Source organism: Meriones unguiculatus, chromosome 4 (genome assembly GCF_030254825.1).
Source record: "Meriones unguiculatus strain TT.TT164.6M chromosome 4, Bangor_MerUng_6.1, whole genome shotgun sequence".
Classification (NCBI taxonomy): Eukaryota; Metazoa; Chordata; class Mammalia; order Rodentia; family Muridae; genus Meriones; species Meriones unguiculatus.
In genome coordinates, this window is record NC_083352.1 from 97,879,111 (window position 1) to 97,898,295 (window position 19,185).

Sequence of the window (19,185 nt, forward strand, 5' to 3'; positions counted from 1 at the left end):
GTACAGAAGTGTCTTTAACTTTGCCATACATCCTTTAAGCATCTGTGTCCAGGTCTCAAGCTCTGATTTCACGTGGGCTGTGTAGGAAAGTGACTGAGTGGAGGCAGGCTTAGGGCACTACTCGGGGGGGTGATGGAGACTGTGGGAACTGAGCACTCGGGCAAACAGGACAGGTAGGCGTGCTTGCTTCCAGACTCTTATAATTTTTTCTCCTTTTTTTATCTTCCCTCCCCTTCTCTTCTTTCACTGGACAAAGGGTGGGAAGCTGAAGCTAGCTAGTACTTGCCCAGCCTCAGCTCCTGGCCATTTTGTCACCTGTGACAATGTTGAAAAAGTGACATCATTTGTTAGAAGAAATCCACATTTTCAGGTGTTATCTTAAAACAAGATGGCTTATTGGAAAACTCCATTCCATCCCAGCCATGCTGGTCCCTTGGCTCTGTCTGCTTGGCTATGGGTTGTGGGTTCAAAACTCGGCCGCCTGGGATTTGAATACCCACATTCAAATGTTTCGTATGAGCATCTTGGAGCACCTGTTCTATGCCCCTTTTCCCGTTGTCTTTACCAGAGCCAGCCACAGCTGTGCGAGCTTCCAGAAATGTCTGTGGCATGAGTGACTGAGTCTTACAAGAGGGCTCACTCACTCCAGCTTGTGTTTCCCCAGAAGCAGAGCCTGTCTTAGGTCTCTTAGGAGGGACTGGGAAAGGTGGCAAGGATTTTGGTACCAGTCTGGGCAGTTGAGACTCGGTGCCCTGGAAACCTCTGGGAAGCCCATAGCCCAGTTAAGTTGACCAAGTCTAGGGTCAGAAGGCCAGGAATATGGATTTTCTACTTCCTCCCATTGCCTGGACCTTTGAATATGAGACTTCACCATCCTGTACCCAGGAGGACAGCTTTTCGCCAACTCTCATATTTGAGTGTCCTGAGGATCTGGCAGGGTGGGTGCAGAGAAGATGTGTTGCAGGCGCAGAATAGACAGGTAGGAAAACATGGCTCAGAGAGAGTAAGTAATCTGTTACAGGCCACACAGCAAAAGGCAAGATGCATAAGCTCAGGTCTGGGTGGATTCATGAGACGAGGGAGGGCCACGGTGGTAAAAATGGGGAGGAAACCTGAAGCCCAATGCAGCCTTTGGGGAGCCTTTTACCTTAGCTGGTTGATGGGGCCCTGGAACCCAAGGCCAGGAGATTACATGAGACTTAATGAGGTGCTGAAGGAGTGACCCAGGAGGGCATTCTGGAGGAGGCACTGATGGGTGAGCAGGGGAGCAAGGCCTGCTGGGAAGTGTGGAGGCTGGAGTTAGCCCCTCCCAGCGCCTGCTGAGAGGAGTGTTTTCTGCTGTAAAGGCTGGACGCTTTATAAAGAGGAGAGACTTCCACAATTCTGGCTGGTGTGACTCCTCAGCCCAGGTTTGGCCCTTTTCTAGGGTTTCCTGCCACCCTGTCCTGGAGTTTCAGGACACAGTCTTCGAAGTAGAACAACCAGTGATTACAGCAGTGTCTCACCCCCAAGCCTGTGGGAGAGGAACCAGGGTCTAACCTGGCAGGGACAGGGAGATGCGAGGTCGGTGTCAGTAGAGGTCTTCACCTGAGCATTGTCTCCAGTCCTCAGTTATGGTGTGGAGTGTGAGGGTTGGGGCTTGGAACCTGTGTCCCCCAGGAGTTCAGGCTTGCTAAGTGCCATGTGCGGAATCTTCCAGGTTCACACTGAGCTCCTCCTGCCTCCGGAGCCCCTTCTTCCCATCCCACTCAGGACTGACAGCAGTCCCCCTGCCTCAGAGCCTTGGTATGGGGAGCAGAACGCTGCTGAGGGTTGGGCAAGGTATGCTCATCCAGCTCTTCCTGTTACTGTGGGAGCAGCCTGAGAGGAAGAGGCGGTGGAATGTGACACTTCCTTAGCGAGCCAGCACCTCAGGTCCCGCTGGCAACGCTGGCAACAGGGAGAGCCTGGCCTGAGGAGGGGCCTGGATGCCGCCCAGAGTGCCCAGGCCCCAGGAGGGCCGGTTGTCAGGGATCAGCTTTCTCATGGCAGGCCGTCCATAGACAGGCGTCCTGCTTCCTGCTTCCCCCTCTCTCCCGCAGGAAGGCCTGTTTTGTTTGTTTGGGGTCAGGGTCTCCGGTAGCACGGCTGCCCTTCAAGTCCTCGACCCCCTCCCATTACCTGGGCCTCCTTCCCCCGCATGGCTCTTGATCTTAAACAACAAAGACAAGCAAATGAATGAAAACAAAGAGCCTCAGAAGTGCTCCAAACGTTGGTTGTTAAAAATACAAACCTTACGGAGGCAGAGAAAGAAGGGAGCATTTCCTCGGGCGCAGCTGCTAAGGCTGTTCGCGCCCTCAGGACTTTCCTATGTGTCTCAGGAGCTAGGAATATTCCATGGGTGTGTACACACACAAGTACCAAACACCACACACATATACCGAAGACACCACATACATCATGTACACACAGGCACACATACCACACACATCACACATGCACAGCAAACACATACACACACCATATACTAGAATATAAACTCACACACATATACTAAACACACACCACAAACACACCACATACATCATACACGTCATGCACACACATACACATACATACCACACACATCACACATGCATACCAAACACACATGCACCAAACAGCACACACACACACACACACACACACACACACACACACACACACACCAGACACACACGTAAAAAGCTCAGGCACACAAAGGTGGCATATTTCTGTTATGGGTGCTTAGGCAGAATTTTGGCCATCAGGGAGTGTGGGTGCAGGATGCAAACCTCCCCACAGAGCGGTTCCCCTCCAGGCCTTGTGGAGCAGACTCATCGCCCCAGCTGCCCAGGAGGCTGAGGCAGGAGGATCACAAGTTCAAGGCCAGCCTCAGCAATTTAGTGAGACCCTGTTTCAAAATGAAAAGTGAAAGGAGGCGTGCGGGTGTGGCTCAGCGGTGCAGGGCTTGCCTCACACATGTGTGAGGCTCTGGGTGCTAGCCACAGATGCAAAGGGCTGTGAAGCATGCCCCTAGGACACCCTTGGCCGTGTCTGCCGTGCAAGTGAGCCCGAGGCCCCAGGCCTCTGGGGACATGCTTGCTGTCACTCTGAGGAGGATGGTGCCGCTGTCATCCAGCAGAAGTCAGCGATGCCTAATGACAGGGAGTCCTCCAGGGAGCAGGAGAGCCCTGTGTGGGGTAGCCAGGTCCACCCTGCTCCAGAGCCTGGAGACGCTGGGGACGTAAGTAAGTCTGAAACAGCGTTCTGGGGGACCTCTCACACTTTGTGACGATTTTACTGTAGGCCTAAGCACAGGGCATAAGAAGGGACGCTCAGAGCAGAGCTGCAAAGGCAGCCACTCCTTACCATGATGCTCTGCGCTTGCTTCCCAGGCCACTCTCAACTGCTGTCAGACACAGGACTGCAGTCAGCGTGTCTGTGCCCTCTCCGTGGGAGGGGCTTCATGAGCAGCCCATCTGCCGACAGACAAGGCTGTCTATCAAAGGATGGAGTTATGAGGGCAGTGGTTGTCCATCCGTCTGTCCGTCTGCCCCTCCCTCCCTGGTGGTGCTGTGGATTGAATTGGGGCCTTGTGTGTGTGTGTGTGTGTGTGTGTGTGTGTGTGTGTGTGCACGCGCTAGGTGGGCATGCTGCCAGTGAATTACATCCCCAGCCCTTATTTTATTTTAATTTTGACGTAAGATCTGATACTGTTCCTGAGGCTGGCCTTGAACTCATCCTCTTGCTGGCAAGTGCTGAATTTACAACGCTCCTGCCTCAGGGCCCTCTGTTTCCCTCGAGTAGCTGGGATTACTGGCCTGTACCACCGGGCACAGCACTCTTTCTCTTTTCCTTAACAAACATCTATGAAAATTCTGCCCCGGGCCAGCTGAGGCTTTTCCTTACTGCTGTTTCATTTACCTTAACCTTTTAAGTTAGTCCATTGGGGTGATTTCAGGGGATAAACACATGTGGGCTCCCCAGGTCACCCCTCCCCAGCGGCACCATTTCTCTCCCAGGAACGGCTTGGGTTCTTTTATGGCCCCAGTTCTTTTGGGATCATGAGGCTTAGTCTGGTTTTGGCCGTCCCTTCCTGTGGGAGAGACTCTTGGTGACAGCCAGGTGCAAAGCAGGGAATCCAGCCTGGCAACCAGGCCTGGCCCCATCGCAAAGCGCTTAGGCTGAAATCTTTGGGGTAGGTAACTTTGGAAGCTCCCCCTCCCTGCGCAGCGAGGTGTGGGTCCCTGAGCTTAAGGTCTTGCTGGCCTCAGACTCTCCACCTGCTTTTAAAATCATACGGTATGGGTATGCAAGGTAGAGGACTCGAGTTCAATTCCCCTTGATGGAAGGCGAGAACTGACTGTGCAAAGCCTGCTCTGACCTCCACATGCACCCCTCCCTCAGCCTGAAAATGAACATAGAAGTAAAAGAGGCCAGTGAGGTGACTCAGTGAGTGAGGAGGCTTCCTCACCAGCCTGGTGACCCGGATTTGGTTCTCGGAATCTTGTAAAGGGGAAAGGAGAGAATGGCCTCCGGGCTTTCACACGTGCCTGTGGGAAAGTTCCAGCTTGTGGGCTGTGTGTGAGACCCATGGTCTCAGGAAGGACCCCCGGGAAAATAAAATGTGGTGTAGCCCCACAGTGGATTGCTATTTGCTTATAGAAAAAGGGAATGTTCTAACTGGGTGTGGTGAGCATGCTAGTGGCTGAGGCAGGAGGATGGCAGAGGAGGAAGAGAAGACCCCAGCTTTCTCTTTGTGTGTTGTTTAGTTAAGCTTAGGTTCGAATCTAATTTCTCTGTTGCCCTGGCTGCCTTCAGGCTTGCACGACTGTATTGGTCCTGCAGAGCATTCTAGTGGCTGCGCAGCTACAGGCAACCTGAAGCCAGCGAGCGAGCGAGTGAGGTAACCCCAGAGTCTGGCAGGCAGAAGAGGGGGCTGGGAAGTTGGGGAACAGACAGGAAAGGAGCCAGAGCCAAATGAGTGACAGGAGAGATGTGGGCCAGCTGGGACCTGGGGAAGAGGCTGGGGCTACAGGGGAGACAGCCCGGCACAGGTGGGCTTGTCCCAAGGACTCAGGGCATCCTTGGTCGGGGGTACACCCACCTGTGTTCTTTCTGTCATGAGATGCAGCTGCGTCACAGTTTTGTCCTTCAAAGGTGCAATGTAGCAATCTGCCACATATCCAGACACAGTCCATTTTGGGGGACCGCCTGTGTCACCCCCCAGGAAGTACTGTTTCTTATAAGTCATCCTCACCCACCTGTCCTCTGGGGTTGTGGCTCTCTGCTCCTCATTCTCCTCAGCCTGGTGTTCTCGGGGCTCACACACAGGTAGCACTTGCCACAGCTTTCCTTCATTCTTTTGGTTGTCTTTATTTTGGAGACAGGGTCTCACATGACCCAGGCTGGCTGCATGTATTGTATGGCCTGGTTCTAATGTTTAGTCCTGGTGTGGTTAAAGGGCTGATTGTCCTTTTGTTGCTCACTTGGATGTTTGTGTAAGTCTTTGGAGTAATTACTGTTTGGATCATGCTCCATTTTCCATTGAGTTGTTTCCTTGTTGAGTTCCCATTGCTCTTTATATGTGGTGAATATAAGACAGATGGTTTGCTGAATCTCTCTCCCTTTCTGTGGGTGGCTTTCCCGTTCTATTCATGGTACCCTTTAAGCACACGTATGTTTGGTGTCTTTCTCTCCTTTGTTACTTGCGTTTTCCATGTCATATTTTGGATATACTGGCAATCCAAGGCTGTGAAGATTGGTGTCCATGTTTTTGTCTAAGTTTTCTGCTTTTAGCTTCTCCATTAAACTCTTTGCTCCTTCTTGGACCATAGTGTGAAGTTTGTTTTTGTGAATTTCACACTATGCAACCCATTTCTGCTCATCTCCCCCTCTCCTCATAACTGCCCTCCATCCTTGCAACACCCTCACAACAGAGGAAGAAAATCTTGTTGTGGAAGCTGTGGTGTGTCACACTGTGTCCCACAGTACCCCCCTTTCTACCCAGCTTGGCTTGCAAATGTTCATTCCAATGGGTTGTTGGTCTGGTACGAGGCCTCTGGCTTCTGCTGCTCTACCAATACTGGGATCTCACTGGGACTCCTTGGAAACCCTGTTGTTGCCCTGTGTCATGGAGATCCTGTAGTTTTGGATCTGTAGGACCAGCCCCTTCACACTCCATCCATGGGGTAGATGTTGGGGTGGGCCAATTCAAAGCCCTGGATCTGGGCCTGAGAGCTATCAGAGACTGTCAGCCCACCCGCTTTCACTCTCATACCCTCCACCGGCTCACGCAACCAGGGTCATCTCTACCCGGCTGTTCAGGGAGGTGCAGGGCCCACTCTCCTGAGTGCTGCAGTAGGTGAGGGGCAGGGACAGCCCTCCTGCTCTGATGACCCTGGGGCCAGCTCTCCTGTCTGCTCTTTTGCCTGCCATAGGTGGCAAGGGGCAAGAGGCGGCTAGCTCTCCCTTGTTCATGTCACTGAATGCAGACAACGAATTGGGCCAGCTCCCCCACACTTGCATCCTCAGGACTCTCTGCCCCTCATCAGGGTCAGCTTCTTCTGGACTGCACCACCAGGGATGGGGTGGGGTGCAGTGGGTTTGCTCTCCTGAGTACTGCAGCTGGTGAGGGGCGGGGTCAGCTCTCCTACTCTTATGCCCTCAGGACCGTCTCTCTCACATGTCCAGGCGAGGGGTGGGGCCAGTCCTTCACAGCCCCCAGACATCAGCATGTTTCTGGGTGGCAGCCGAGACCAGGGCCGTCTGTCTGAACTTTGCTGGTCACAGACCTCCGCTGCTATAATATCACAGACCCAGATGTGGCCCTTGCTGGCAGCACAGGCCAGGACCCCACCATGGTCCCAGGTGGCCTCCCTGGCTCCACATATAAGGCTGTCCCTCACCACCCTCGAGTCTCCCATTCTGCCTCTCTTCATTGTGCCCACATCCTTCTGCTTCTCTTTCTCTTCCATTTCTCCACCACTTACTCGCTTCTCTTAGTGGCACTTGGGTCTCTGAGTGTCTGGGATTGTCTCAGGAGTGCTATGCCCCACTCATGCATTATGGCACCGGGCAGGGGTTTTCTGGCTCCTCCCGGCCTGTGTAGAGCCAGACTGGTGGTCATCTCATGCTTGCTTTCTTCAGGGAGTGTCAGGCTACTAACGATTCAGATGTTCAAGGTCAGAACACTGAGTGTAGACACAGCCTCTGTCCTCTCTGCCACCCACTGACGCACACATGACACAGCAGCCGCACCTGCAGCTAGGGGCAGGGATAATTTGGTTTTTACCATGATACAGCAGTACCCGAGAGCGTCCTCCCATGGGTCACCTTGCCTGGACACTGCTGCCACAGGAGCCTTGAGCTTCAGCGCAAAGGGTCTGTTTGATGACAAAGCGTGTATCAGCCTGGAAATTCCTTGCTGCTTCCCATATCAGTTCATACATTTTACACTTTTATCGGATGTTGAGGTTCTGAACGCTGTAGTCTCTCGACTGGCCTTCAACTACATCCCGAGTGTTGATGTAGTTGTGACCACTATAGCCAGGAAACTATAATAGTTGTCCTACCGAGTGGCATAAGTCGGGCAGAGCATATGATACCCCTCCTTTAGGCCCTGGCTTCCGTCTCTCAGCTCTCATCTTGTACTCCTAACACATAAGTCCTGAGTTTGTTATGTTATGATGTCTATGTTAAAGCTTCGCAGCCAGGTACATCAGGTAGCAGGGTGTGAAGTCTGGAGGGGGCGGTGTTCCAGCTGTGCTGTAGGTGCAGGAGGAGGCGAGTGAGGGCTTGGGGTGCCCAGCTAGGAGGTGGGCCACAGCGTAGGAGCGCCTTGGAATGGAGGCATGTGAAGGCTGTGCGGGACAGACTGGGTACCAGCACGGACGGGCAGAACTGAAATGTGGGTGGGATTCATTTAATGCCACTGGCGCATGAAAATGAGCCCAGTGGAAAGGACATAGCGACAGAAGGGAAGGCTCACTGCAGGACTGGGTTGTTCAAGGAACAAGAGAAAACAGCCCGTGAGAGAGAAGCAAGCCAGAGGGTGGCCTAAGGGGTCCGGAACAGGGAGGGGAGGAAAGGGGCTGGGAGGAAGAGCCAGTCCAGCCCTTCCTGATGCTGCGTGTCTGTTACCGGGAACCTGCCCTCTCTGGCCCTCCAGGCTTATCTGCATAGAGTGTGCAAGGTGTAAAACACTTTGTGGATTCCTGGGTTTACTTGACTCTTGGGTTTACTCCCCAGTAGTAGCCGAGAGGAAAAAAAAAAGTGCAGAATTTAGGCTGCGTGCCCTTGGGCTTTTCCCTCTCCCTGCCATTTCCCAAGGCATGTATTTGGATGCCAGGAAAGATGTTCAAACTAAGACCACAGGATCACTGTGGGCAATGATGGAGCTGGTAAACTGGAGGCCCCAAAGGCCAAGCACACCTGCCCCCTGGTGGTGGGCCGTGTCCTGCAGTTTCTGAGCAAGGCTCCTCATTTCCCTTTCCTCCTTAAAGCTGTTAATATTGTTCCCTTCGGTTGGGGTCAGAGAGATTAAGATTTGCCCAAGGTCACACAGTTGTGAATCTGGGTCAGTTGGACCCAAGACCTGCTCCCCACATGTTACCTATAACCATGATGGTCTGTGTGTATGTGTGCATATGTGTGTGTGTATGAGAGGGACACACCTTTCTTGTAAACAAGAGGCTCCCACTAAACTCCTACTCTGTGTTCTCCATCTCAGGTGCCTCTGCAGAACCTGGAGTGTGGGGATGGTCTGCAGGACGGCCAGCAGCCTCTCCGGCAGGCGGCCCCCAGTGCCTCCACCCCCAGGCGAAGCCACAGCTTTTGCAAGGACAAGAGGAGCGGTCCCTTGGTGGTGAGTGACACCCGCACAGGGACGTGCAGGCGTCGTCTGTGTTGGTGGAGTCTGTGGTTCTGTGTGGAGGGTCCAGGCTGATGGAGGCGCGCAGGGCGAGTGGGCTCCAGACCCGCTGTGTGTGCTGTGATGGGGAAACCGTCCCTGCTTTTGGGTTCCTGCCACTAGGTGGGGCTGTAACCTCAGCAGTTGGCTGATGGAGGCTGAGGAAAGCCTTGGGTTCAAGTCCCACCACTGTGTCTTTACAGCAGCCTTGAGATTTTGAGAGCTTAAATGTCTGTGCCCTTTGGTTTTCTCAGCTGGAATGCTGGGTGGTGACTCCTCTGTCCTTAGTGCTGGCCTGAGGATGGTGTTGGATTGTGAAGGGAGCCAACACAGAGGAAATATGGCCCGTGAGGGACATTAGGGGTAAAAAAAGCCGGCTCCAGGACTGGGGGCTCATGATCACCATATCTGTCCCTGTCCACACAATGAGAACTCCACTGCCCATGGCTGGTGTGGGCCCGGAGGAGATGGTGCAGTGGGGGCTCCCAAATGCCCAGCAGATGTGCCATAGCACCGGTTGGCCCCAGGCTGTTGGCTGTGTCTCTGGGGGCTTCCTCTCAAAAGCTTGGAAAGGACACTGTGTTTCTTGGGTCAGAGGTTTCTGTCCCTGGGAACCACACAGTACCCAGGAGAGGCCAGACTCAGGCTCCACCAGTGACTGTGTTGACTTTTGTCCTGTCTGTAAACGGGCTGAGTTCTGTCCTTGCTCGGAAGGTCCCTTGCAGGTGTGGCCCAGGTGGTGGCTGTTGACCAGGGTGGTGTGAGTTCTGACTCATGTGCCCTTCCTGGTCTATGGTCTGGGAAAAGAGAATTCACTTGGTTCCCTATGCTGTAAAATGGGGTGTTTGTTCTTATTGTGGGGTGGGGTGGCAGGGTCTGGGGGTTCCAGCCTCGGGCCTGGTGGGATGTCTGCAGAGTGGCACAGATCCGCAGTGGCAGCCTGACAGGCATGTGAAACTTGGCCTTCTCTTAGATACCCTTGACTCCTGTTCCTCTCTGGTGGCACTGCCTCCCTTATCTGATCACTGTGAACTTCTGTGTGTGCTGTGAAGGCAAAGGTTATGGAGAGAAAAGGTTTGAAAGCCTTTTATAGTCCCTGGCTAGCAGGAGGCCTCCCTGGCTGCAGGCTCCCCTCTTTCCTCTGTGTCTTTGAGGAGCCTTTGTCCCAGGAGGCCTGGGTGGCTCCTCGTCTGGCTCTGAGGCCCCTGTGCCCTGCCCTCCCCTATGGGATTTCCTCTCCTGAGGGAGGATGGGTGAGAGCTCAGCCCTGCAGGATTGGGCTTTCTCTGGCCTCGAGGCTGCAATGTTAAACAGCAGTCACTAGGGGGCAGAGTGCTCAACCCCTTCCTGGCTCCTCTCACAGCCTGTGATGGACTCTGTAGACATGGAGGGTCTGACAGACCAGATTCAGATTTCATAGCGCCACTGGCCACTGTGACCTCTGGGGACTCAGTTTCTCCTGTGGGACGAAGCTGGTCTGGTTTCTGAGCAAAGGACTTCTCATTAATGCTTGGGCTGAGGAGGCCCCTTTCAGCCTTCCCCCCCACCCCTTCCTCTCCCTCTTCTGCTTCTTCCCTTCTTTGTGTCTGTTCAGCTCTGTACAAATGGGGAAACTGAGGACACAGAGAGGACCCAGCTTGATTAGGTGAGGTCCGGGGATTTGGTTGGAGCTGTGTGCTCCCCTGAGATGGTTAGAGAAGTCTGGTGAATGTTGGCTGTTAGTCTGTCCTTGTTTGTCTGTAACTTTGTGCTGTTGCCTACTTGCCTGGGTTCACAGATCACCATTCTTTGGGGGTTTTATTTGGGGATTTATAGCCCAGGCTGGCCTCAAACTGTCTATGTAGACAAGGATGGCCTTGAACACTGCTTCCCCTATTCGCCCCCTGGAGTACGGGTGTGTGCCACTGTGCCCTGTCTGTGGATGCCAAGCAAGCACTCTACTGGCTGAGCTACATTCTGGCCCCCAGCCTCTGTGTTTGGAGCCCGTCTCGGGTTTTGTCCACTTTCACTTGAGTGCCACCCACCTCCCCTGCCATTCAAGTAAACCCATCCCATCCTGCTGAAACGAAAATCAAGGTTCAGAGGGGCTCGGCCACCTGCCTTCAGCTGCCTGCTACCGCCATTGCTGCTGTCCACACCTGCAAGCTGGAGGATGTCCCCAGTCTTAGGAGTTCAGCTGAGGCCTGGGAGGGAAAGTGACCTTTCCTGGTCCCGTGGTGTACCCTCCCATGGGAGTGGTCACTCTTCTGCCCATGGCTTATGGTCTCCAAGGGGTTAGAGAGCATGATGATTCAACATGGACCCTGACCTCGGGCACAATTTACTCAGCAGCCCCTCCTGTGACCATAAAGTCACAACTCAGCAGCTTTGGGGTTCCCGCAGTGGTATACAGACCTCTGGAAAATCCAAGCATGGCCTCCCCGTGACCCAAACGCATGCCAGCACTTCCTGGCTCATTTAGTCATGTGTTCATTTCTTTATGGGCCCACTGTGCACCAGGCCTGTATGACTTCAAATTGCGGGGCAGTGTCAGGAGGTCTAGTAAACCTTTATGGATCAGTCTGTTCAAGAGCAGGGCTCAAAGAGGTGAGGCCAGGCTGGGTGGAGGGACAGACGGCCAGGGAGCCTACAGTCACCTGCTGTGCCTGGGCGAGCCAGGGTGATGCACTGGCCATAGGGACATGAGGGTGGACGTCCTGGCTTGTAAGGTCAGTACCCACCGACATTGGCCGCCTCTTGTCCTTTTCACCGCTGGGTGTGGAGGACTGATCCCTCTCTGATCACGGGTTAGCCCAGCCTGGAGCTGGCTCGCTTTCTTCTCCCAAGCAAACGACTTCTCTACATCCTCCAGTCCCCGTCCAGCTGCTCAGCAGGAGCAGAGTGTGGCCCTGGGCCCATCCATTCACAGCAGACCCCGAGTGTTTTAGTTTCCAGGCCGTGAACCCCATCTCCACCATGCTCCACGGGCAGTGGTCTGTTTGTGAGGTTTGCACGCATGCCACGGTGGCCACATACGGGCTTGTCCTCTCTCGCCTGTTTTCTCATGTGTTCTGCTCCGTTGGGAACCTGCATTTGCGTGTGCTTCAGTTCAGGGCAGTTCCTGCTCTTGGTGGGTGGTAGTCACTGCCAACCTGAGCAGTGGGGCTGCACATGTGCAGGTGTGGCCAGACACCTCCTCACCCGCAGTACCTGGACTTCCAGCTGTCCCACCCTTTGGTGATACTCAGTAGGACTAGGACTTTGGTGGGGGCAGTCATCTCTCACGTCTCTTTTAATGTTCAGATCCCTCCAGGCACTGTTTGACAGTGTTTTGTGGAGAGCTGAAGACCTCAAAATGTTCTGGAGGATTCCAGGTCCAGCTCGTTTCCTACTCAGCCAGGGTGGAAAACAGCTTTATCCCACGAGTCAACTCCAATTGATGGACCATGCCTAAGGACTCTGGAGCCATGTATATCGGAGCATGGGAGGTGATGCTATAATCCATTAGTGATGGATTGTAATCCACGGGTCAAGGAAGGCGGAGATCTGAGTGTCAGGTGCTTGCTAACCCTGGTTCAGCAGCATGTATGATGAGACACAACACATACATGCACAGCTCAGTGCGTGTATACATGCACATGCCCCAAAGGTCTCGGAGGACTTTCTTTATGGCTCTCCAGACCGCAGGAGAATTTTAAGAGTCCCTGCCTGGGTTTATTATGTATTTGTTTCAGTCTACCAAATTCTTTTTGTTTATTCTGTCTCCCTGGATATGAGGCTGGGGTCTCCCCCAGGATAGGGGTATCTGGGCCTTGTATTCCATTAAGACCTCACGGGGAGTTTTTGAACCTCTTGATGTCCAGGTCCTGTCCCAGATGGGACATCGGAAGGAAGGTGTGTGGCAGCATGAGTCCTCCTGAGCCAACTTTGCATGGGTTACCGACCCTCCACGGGCATTGTGCCTGGTGCTAGGGACCCACACTTGGATCCTCCAGACTACACAGCAAGCTCTGCCTGCTGAGCATCCGCCAGCCCCGCTTTTCAGTTCGAGACAAGGTCTTACAACCCAGGATGTCCTTGAACTAGCTTGATAGCCCAGGCAGGTCTTCAACTCTCCATCCTTCTACCTCAGTCTCTTGAGTAGCTTGTATTACAGGCCTGAGTCACCATGCTGGTTATCGCTTTAAAAAGTAACTAGTTTGTCTGTTTAAATTTGAACGGCTTTGTTTGTTTGCTTGCTTGCCTTTGTTTTTTTAAGTCAGGGTTTCTCTGTATAGCCCTGGCTGTCCTGGAACTTTCTCTGTAGACCAGGCTGGCCTCTAACTCAGAGATATGTCTGCTTCTGCCTCCTGAATGGAATGCTGGGATTAAAGGCGGGCACCACCACCGCCAGGCTAACTTTAACAGCTTTGAGTGCTCAGAGTTGTAAAACCATCACAAAGTGCAGTTTAGAAACTGTCATCTGCCCCTTGGGGAAACCCACACCCACCAGCTGCCATGCCCTCCTTCCCTCCTCCCTGGCTCTCTCTGGGCACCCCCGCCTGCACCCCCGCAGCCCACACAGATGGACCTGTGTAGCAGAGACTTTCAGGACTGGCCTTCCCCACCTGGAATGCTTTCGGGTTTCATGCATTCAGTGTCATGAACGAAGACCTTGTTCCTTTTTTATGGCTGAATATTCTGGTCTCTAAACGTCCCATCTATTTAACCATCTGTAGACTGATGGACCTATGGTTGGCTTTCACGTTAGGGTTCTCATCAGCATCCTCACTTTTTTTTTTTTTTTATCAGCTCATTTTTATTATGGATAATGACTTTTGTTGTTGTTGCTGCCCCTGCAAGCAAAGTACCTGGCAGCAACAGCTGTGGGCAGGAAGGCTGTCCGGTGGTTCATGCCGTCCCGGAGAAAAGGCCTGGTGGAGAGAGGTTCCGTCCATGGCCATGGGAGCTGTTGGCTAGGGTTCTTTACTTCACAGCCTGTGAACTGTATTGGAGGCAGATGTGACCTTCAAGGCTGGCTGGTTCAACCCACACCCCAAAGGTTCCACACCTTATAACGCAGCACCACCATCTGGCAAATAAGTGTTCAAACTCTCGAGCACCTGGGAGATATTTTTCAAGGCAAATGAAGGTTCGAGGTTTTACTCTTTCCACAACCCTCACTCCACACTTACTGAGGGAGAGCCTGGATCAGGAGCCATGGAGGACACACACACAGGTTGCTCCCACGGATGGAGGTTGGCTGGGTCCTTATGTGGCTCAGCAGTCAGGGAGCCCATGGCTCTACCACTTCTGCTGGGTCTTGTCAGGCAAGTGGAAGGAGCCCCATGGGGCAGGGAGGAAGGCCAGTTGCAGGGGGACAGGCTGGCTGGGGTTAGGAGACTGGCCAGCATGGACTGCCACAGCAGAGTCCCCGAGTGGGACTAGGTGTGTGGGACTAGGTGTTCGATATGGTGGGTGGGTAGATTTCTGAAGACAGAGGCCAAATCACTGTCACCTGACAAGGATTCCTAACGCTAGGAGCTTGAGACGCCCTGAGGTTCCCAAATCTAGCTCTGCAACCCCTGTTCCTCTGGACTGGCACCAGGAGCTGCCAGGAGCAGGAAGTCAGTGCCATGCAGGGCCCTTGACCCATTTGTTGTGCTACTGAGACCTCACAGGTTGCCAGCAGGGCTGAGGCTTGGGGAAACTGAGGCATGGGGAAGTGAGGTGATGTGGACAGAGCAAAGACTGTGGACGTGGACACGTCCCAGCTGGGGCTCAGACCCATGGGAAGGGCTCTGTGTAGGGTCAGGTCTTACTCAGGTGCTGGGGCCACTTTCTGACCCTCCAGCCTTCTTACCAGATTAACCAGAGATGACCACCAGAGGGCAGACTGGAGGGCTGTAGGACCAACACAGTAGATACTCATTCACATTCATTTATTTATTGTGTGTGTGTTGTTGTCGTTGTTATGTGTGTGTTGTCGTTATGTGTGTGCTGACATTTGTGTGTGTGTGTGTGAATTGTCATCTGTGTGTGTATTTGTGTGCATGTGTGATTGTAAGGACTATTTGTGCGTGTCAGTTCTCTCTCCCATGTGGGTCCCAGGCCCAAGTTACTACTCTTTAAAAAAAAAAAAAAAAGCCTGTCTACTTTGTCTACTTTGACAGCCTCCGCAAGCAGCCTTTTCCGTGACCCCGCCGTCTCTCTGTCTGTGAAGCTCACTACTTCTGGCACACAGGCCATGTTCCCCCTCCAACACGGGAAGTTTCTTCCCTGGGGCAGTTTCTGATGCATGAACAGTTTCTGATGCTGTCAGGGCCGCACTGGGTTGAGGTGCTGCTCTGCAGCCCCTCAGCGCTGGTTGCTGACCACTTTGATTTTCACAACGATGCCTCTCCACTGAAAAGGGGGGGAACCTGTTCTTTTTTCCAAAAGGACTGCGTGCTGGTTAAGGCTCTTCCACAGTGAGAGCCTTGTGGGTTTGAAATAATACTGCTGACTTGAAGTGGGTAATGTCTCAGGCCCGCTTCTCATGCAGGGCCCTGCACACAGTAGGGCATAGCATCCAGTAGGACCCCAGGGGAAATGCCAAGGCGGGTCAAGCTGCCTGGGTTTGCATCCAGATGCCTGGGCTGCAGGGAGTGGGAGGTGGGAGGCATGTTGCTGAGTCAGTCCCCAGGCAGCACCTGACCTGTCCCTTGCACAGGAATGTGGCTTGTGGGTCAGGCCGGCCACATGTTAAGGAAGCTGAAAGCCTGCCATGCAGTCTGCATGTCTGCTGGTGCTTAAATGTAGGTCACAGATGCAAGCCTGACCGAAGACAGCACAGGGAGAGTTCAAGCCTTCTGTCCTTCCTTTCCCTGCAGACAGATTCCAGCTCACTGTCACTCAGCAGGAGTTTTTAATGCTAGGCCTCCCTTGAGGCACCCTGACTACCACGGGGTCCCCAAATCTAGCTTTGCCACCTCGATGCACCTCTGGGCTGTGCATCGGGAACTAGCAGGAGCCCAGGCCCAGCCAGGGCAGGGATTTGGTGACGTGCAGGGTCACCGAGGTGACCCACACTCACCTCTGGGAACCCTGGCATCAGTCTTTTAGAGACAGCATGTTTAGAGTGAGGGGTCACGTCTGAGCTCTGCTCCAGGACCTAGCATGGCCAGGAAGCGGTCTAAGGAGGGGCTGCCTGCTGGGAGGAGCCTGGGACTCTGTGCCTGGGTCTGCCATGACTCTGGGCTACAGGCTGCTGGGCAAGGGGGCTAGGCCCTAGCTCAACCTCCGGTGTGAGTGGAGAAGCCAGGTGGAAAGCTCCAGGTGAAGGGGAAGAGGGGCCCTGAGGGTCGCCACACATGACCCTGGATGCAGAGTCGGAAGAAAGGTGTCACCAGACTGGCCTCCCTCCACACAGTACTGGGGAGGGTCCACTCTGTTCTGCCAGCTCCTAGACTGCAGGCTTCCCCTGGCTGGCTGGAGTCACACCCCCTCCACAGTCGGCCTGCCCTTGCCTGGCTCGCCGCTGAATGCACAGCCATGCTGGGGACTGTACCTTGGGCAGCAAGGCTCTCGCCTAAGGGACTGACAGGTGACAGGCATTTCTTCCTGGCGGCTGGAAGCACAAGGGCAAGGAGCTAGAGGCTTCCATGTCCACGAAGGCCTGGCCCTCACGATGGTGCCTCAGGGAATCCTTATGATAGAAGGGAGGGGAGGGACAGCAGGGTTGAACTCTGCTCACCGCCCTTTCATAGTCTGAGATGGGGGTCCTCCGTGGCTGTCACTGTCTGGGGGTGCCCTAAGTGCAAGGGAGGCCCCATGATCCAGAACAATCTCATGTTGATTCCTTATGCCCTCTGCTCGGACAGGCTTTGGACACCGCCACAGTTTCAGATTCTGGGCGAAAGCATAGTTTTGGGGTTTAACTCACGAGACAGGAGGGGTCCAGTCGTGAGAGGTGGGCAGGGCCCTGGGGTGGGAGAATTCACTTGAGATTTCTCCCAGAGTAGATAGGAAACGATGAAGTGCACGTAAGGCGCATGCGTGGGGTGGCCACGGTGCATGCGTGGGGTGGCCTAGCCCGTCTATGCAGGCAGTTTCCCTGGCTGGTGGAGGAACCCCACGGGCCCCATCCCATCAGCCTTTCACCCCTTCAGCCTCCCACCTCAGTGTAGCCCAGTTGTCTCAAGAGTCCTGGCTGGCTGGGGTGGTGGGATGAGGCAGGGGGAGAGCAGCTGAGATCTCTCTCTGTCCTGGGTCCCTGAGGCATCTGCCTTCTTTGGTGGGTTCTGTCTGCACCGTGGGCTCACCAGGTCTGACTTTGGTAGCTTCTTCTGCGTCTTGCTGCCCCCTCCGCAAACACCGTGATCTTCACTGTCATCCAGGCTCCTCCCCCATGCTGCCTGCTGTCCTGTGAGCTCCCAGCTGGCCCCATTCACGGTGTCCCTGGCTGCCTGGTGGCCATCTGTCTTGCGTGGCTTTGGGGTTCATCTATTTCCTGCCCACGTGGCTCTCTGTGGCTCCCTGTCATTCCACATCCTGCGTCTCCTTCTCTCTGTTCCCCAGCTCCTGTGCCCCAGTCCTGTTACTCCTGGCCTCATCTCCTGCCTGTCCCACTCTGCCTTTCCTCCCAGCAACCTCCAGTCTAGGAGGAGCGCACAGCAGCGACATCTGTCAGCCTTGAGGCCCTGCTCCTCTACACCCCGTTAGCGGAGTGCTCAGCCTTCTGTCAGTCAGTCTGAGAGCAGGGCCTGGCCTTCCAGGTGTTGTCAGTCCAGTTAGTCATCGAATGCGCAGGGGTGCCACTTCCACTGAGGTGTCATTCATTCATTCATTCATTCACTCACTCACTCATGCACTCAGGCCCAGCCTTCCATTGTTTTGTCAATCAGTTAACCAGTCAGTGAGCCCAGGCCCAGACTTTGTTCAGTCAGTCAGTCAGTCAGTCAGTCAGTCAGTGATCATGGCCCAGCCTCTACTTTAACTCAGTGAGGGAGTGCAGCCTGGCCTTCAGCGATACAGTCCGCCCTTGAGGCTGCACACCTGGGCCCAGCCCTGGACTAACTGTGGACCAAGTGATGAGCAGCTAAGGGTTAGGCCTGCTGGGCGAGAGGCCCTGAGAGCAGAGAGCAGAGTCTGCGTTCTGTTCTCTTCTCGTCTCATTACATCCCCAGACCCTGAAATGTGGACACAGCTCATCCCATTTTGTAGGAATCATCCAGGAGGGGTCAGCTGGGGTTCTTTCCATTCTTAACCTGCAGGCTGGAAATCTGTGCCCCACCCCCACCCTGCCCTTCTGCAGCCACAGGTGGCGACTCTAGAGGCAGGAATACCTTCCTTCCACAGCACCTTCCCCACTCTGCCCAGGCTACCCACAGGGCTGGGCAGAGCATAGGACCTGTGCCCAGGAGGCCTGGGTCGCAGATGCACCTCAGTTACAAACTATGATGTTGGCCAAGACCTAGCCTGCTCTGGGCCACGTCTTCCCCTTCTGTGAAATGGGGAACACTGAGCTCTCCTTGCCAGGGCTGCTGGTGGGAGGAATTCACAGGCGTCAGGAGGGCCCTGTGAGCCCGTGCCCAGCTCGGTTTCTTCCCTCCCTGTAAGGCCTCAGGGAGGAGGAACTATGCAGGTTTGTGTGACACAAGTGCATGCAAACGCATGCACACGTTCTTATCCATCTCCTATGTAGTACACACACATAGGTACAGGCACATTCTTATCCATGCTGTGTGTATGATGCACAGTCCTCAGCATCATACATTCATATCCACACACATTCCCACTCCCACACTTGCCTAACGCGCCCACCCACACCATCCCCCGGAGCCCTCAGTCTTTTAGCTGTGCACATCCTTGTCCCCTGCACACCCTCAACCGCTGCTCACAGGTCTCCCTGAAGCACATGGGCCGCTGTGGGGGTGGAGCTTCCTGGCCCCGCCTTCCGGCCCCGCCTCCTGGGGGGATGCTGGCACCCAGCTCTGGGGACCGGGCTGCAGCTTGGCCCCGCCGCTAGCACCCAGCTCTGGGGACTTCACTCCAGAGGTGGTGGTGGCCACTCACAGGGCTGTCCGGCCATCTGGCTGTGAGCCCTGGCTTCTGAAAGATTCATGCCACCCTGAACTTGACTCTGGGGGCAGTGTAAGGAGTGGGAGGAGCCACCGCCTCCAGGGAAAAGGTGGAGGCGCCCCGCACACGCAGGGGCAGGCGGCCCCACAGCCCGCTTCGAGATGGACTACTACTACTGCCCCAGCCTGCTGAAACTGCTGCAGTACCTGTGGGTGAGTGTGGCCGCCGGAGCCTGCTGTCCTCCCGGCCGCCCG

The 19,185-nt window shown here is 54.5% G+C and overlaps 1 protein-coding gene and 1 pseudogene across 2 annotated transcripts in view; one reads left to right on the forward strand and one right to left on the reverse strand.

Annotated features, from left to right (window-relative positions):
• The window catches only part of Kiaa1671 (KIAA1671 ortholog), a 136,725-nt gene that overhangs the window by 42,420 nt on the left and 75,120 nt on the right, over window positions 1-19,185 (forward strand). Inside the window, exon 6 of one of the 2 annotated variants that reach the window (XM_021646324.2) lies at window positions 8,732-8,866. In XM_021646324.2, coding sequence (XP_021501999.1) covers window positions 8,732-8,866 — 135 coding nt within the window. Of the gene's footprint in view, window positions 1-8,731; window positions 8,867-18,994; window positions 19,144-19,185 lie in introns of those variants that run through there. The other variant, XM_060382602.1, reaches the window with a different exon arrangement.
• LOC132653855 (small nucleolar RNA SNORA17) lies at window positions 7,152-7,277 on the reverse strand (annotated as a pseudogene).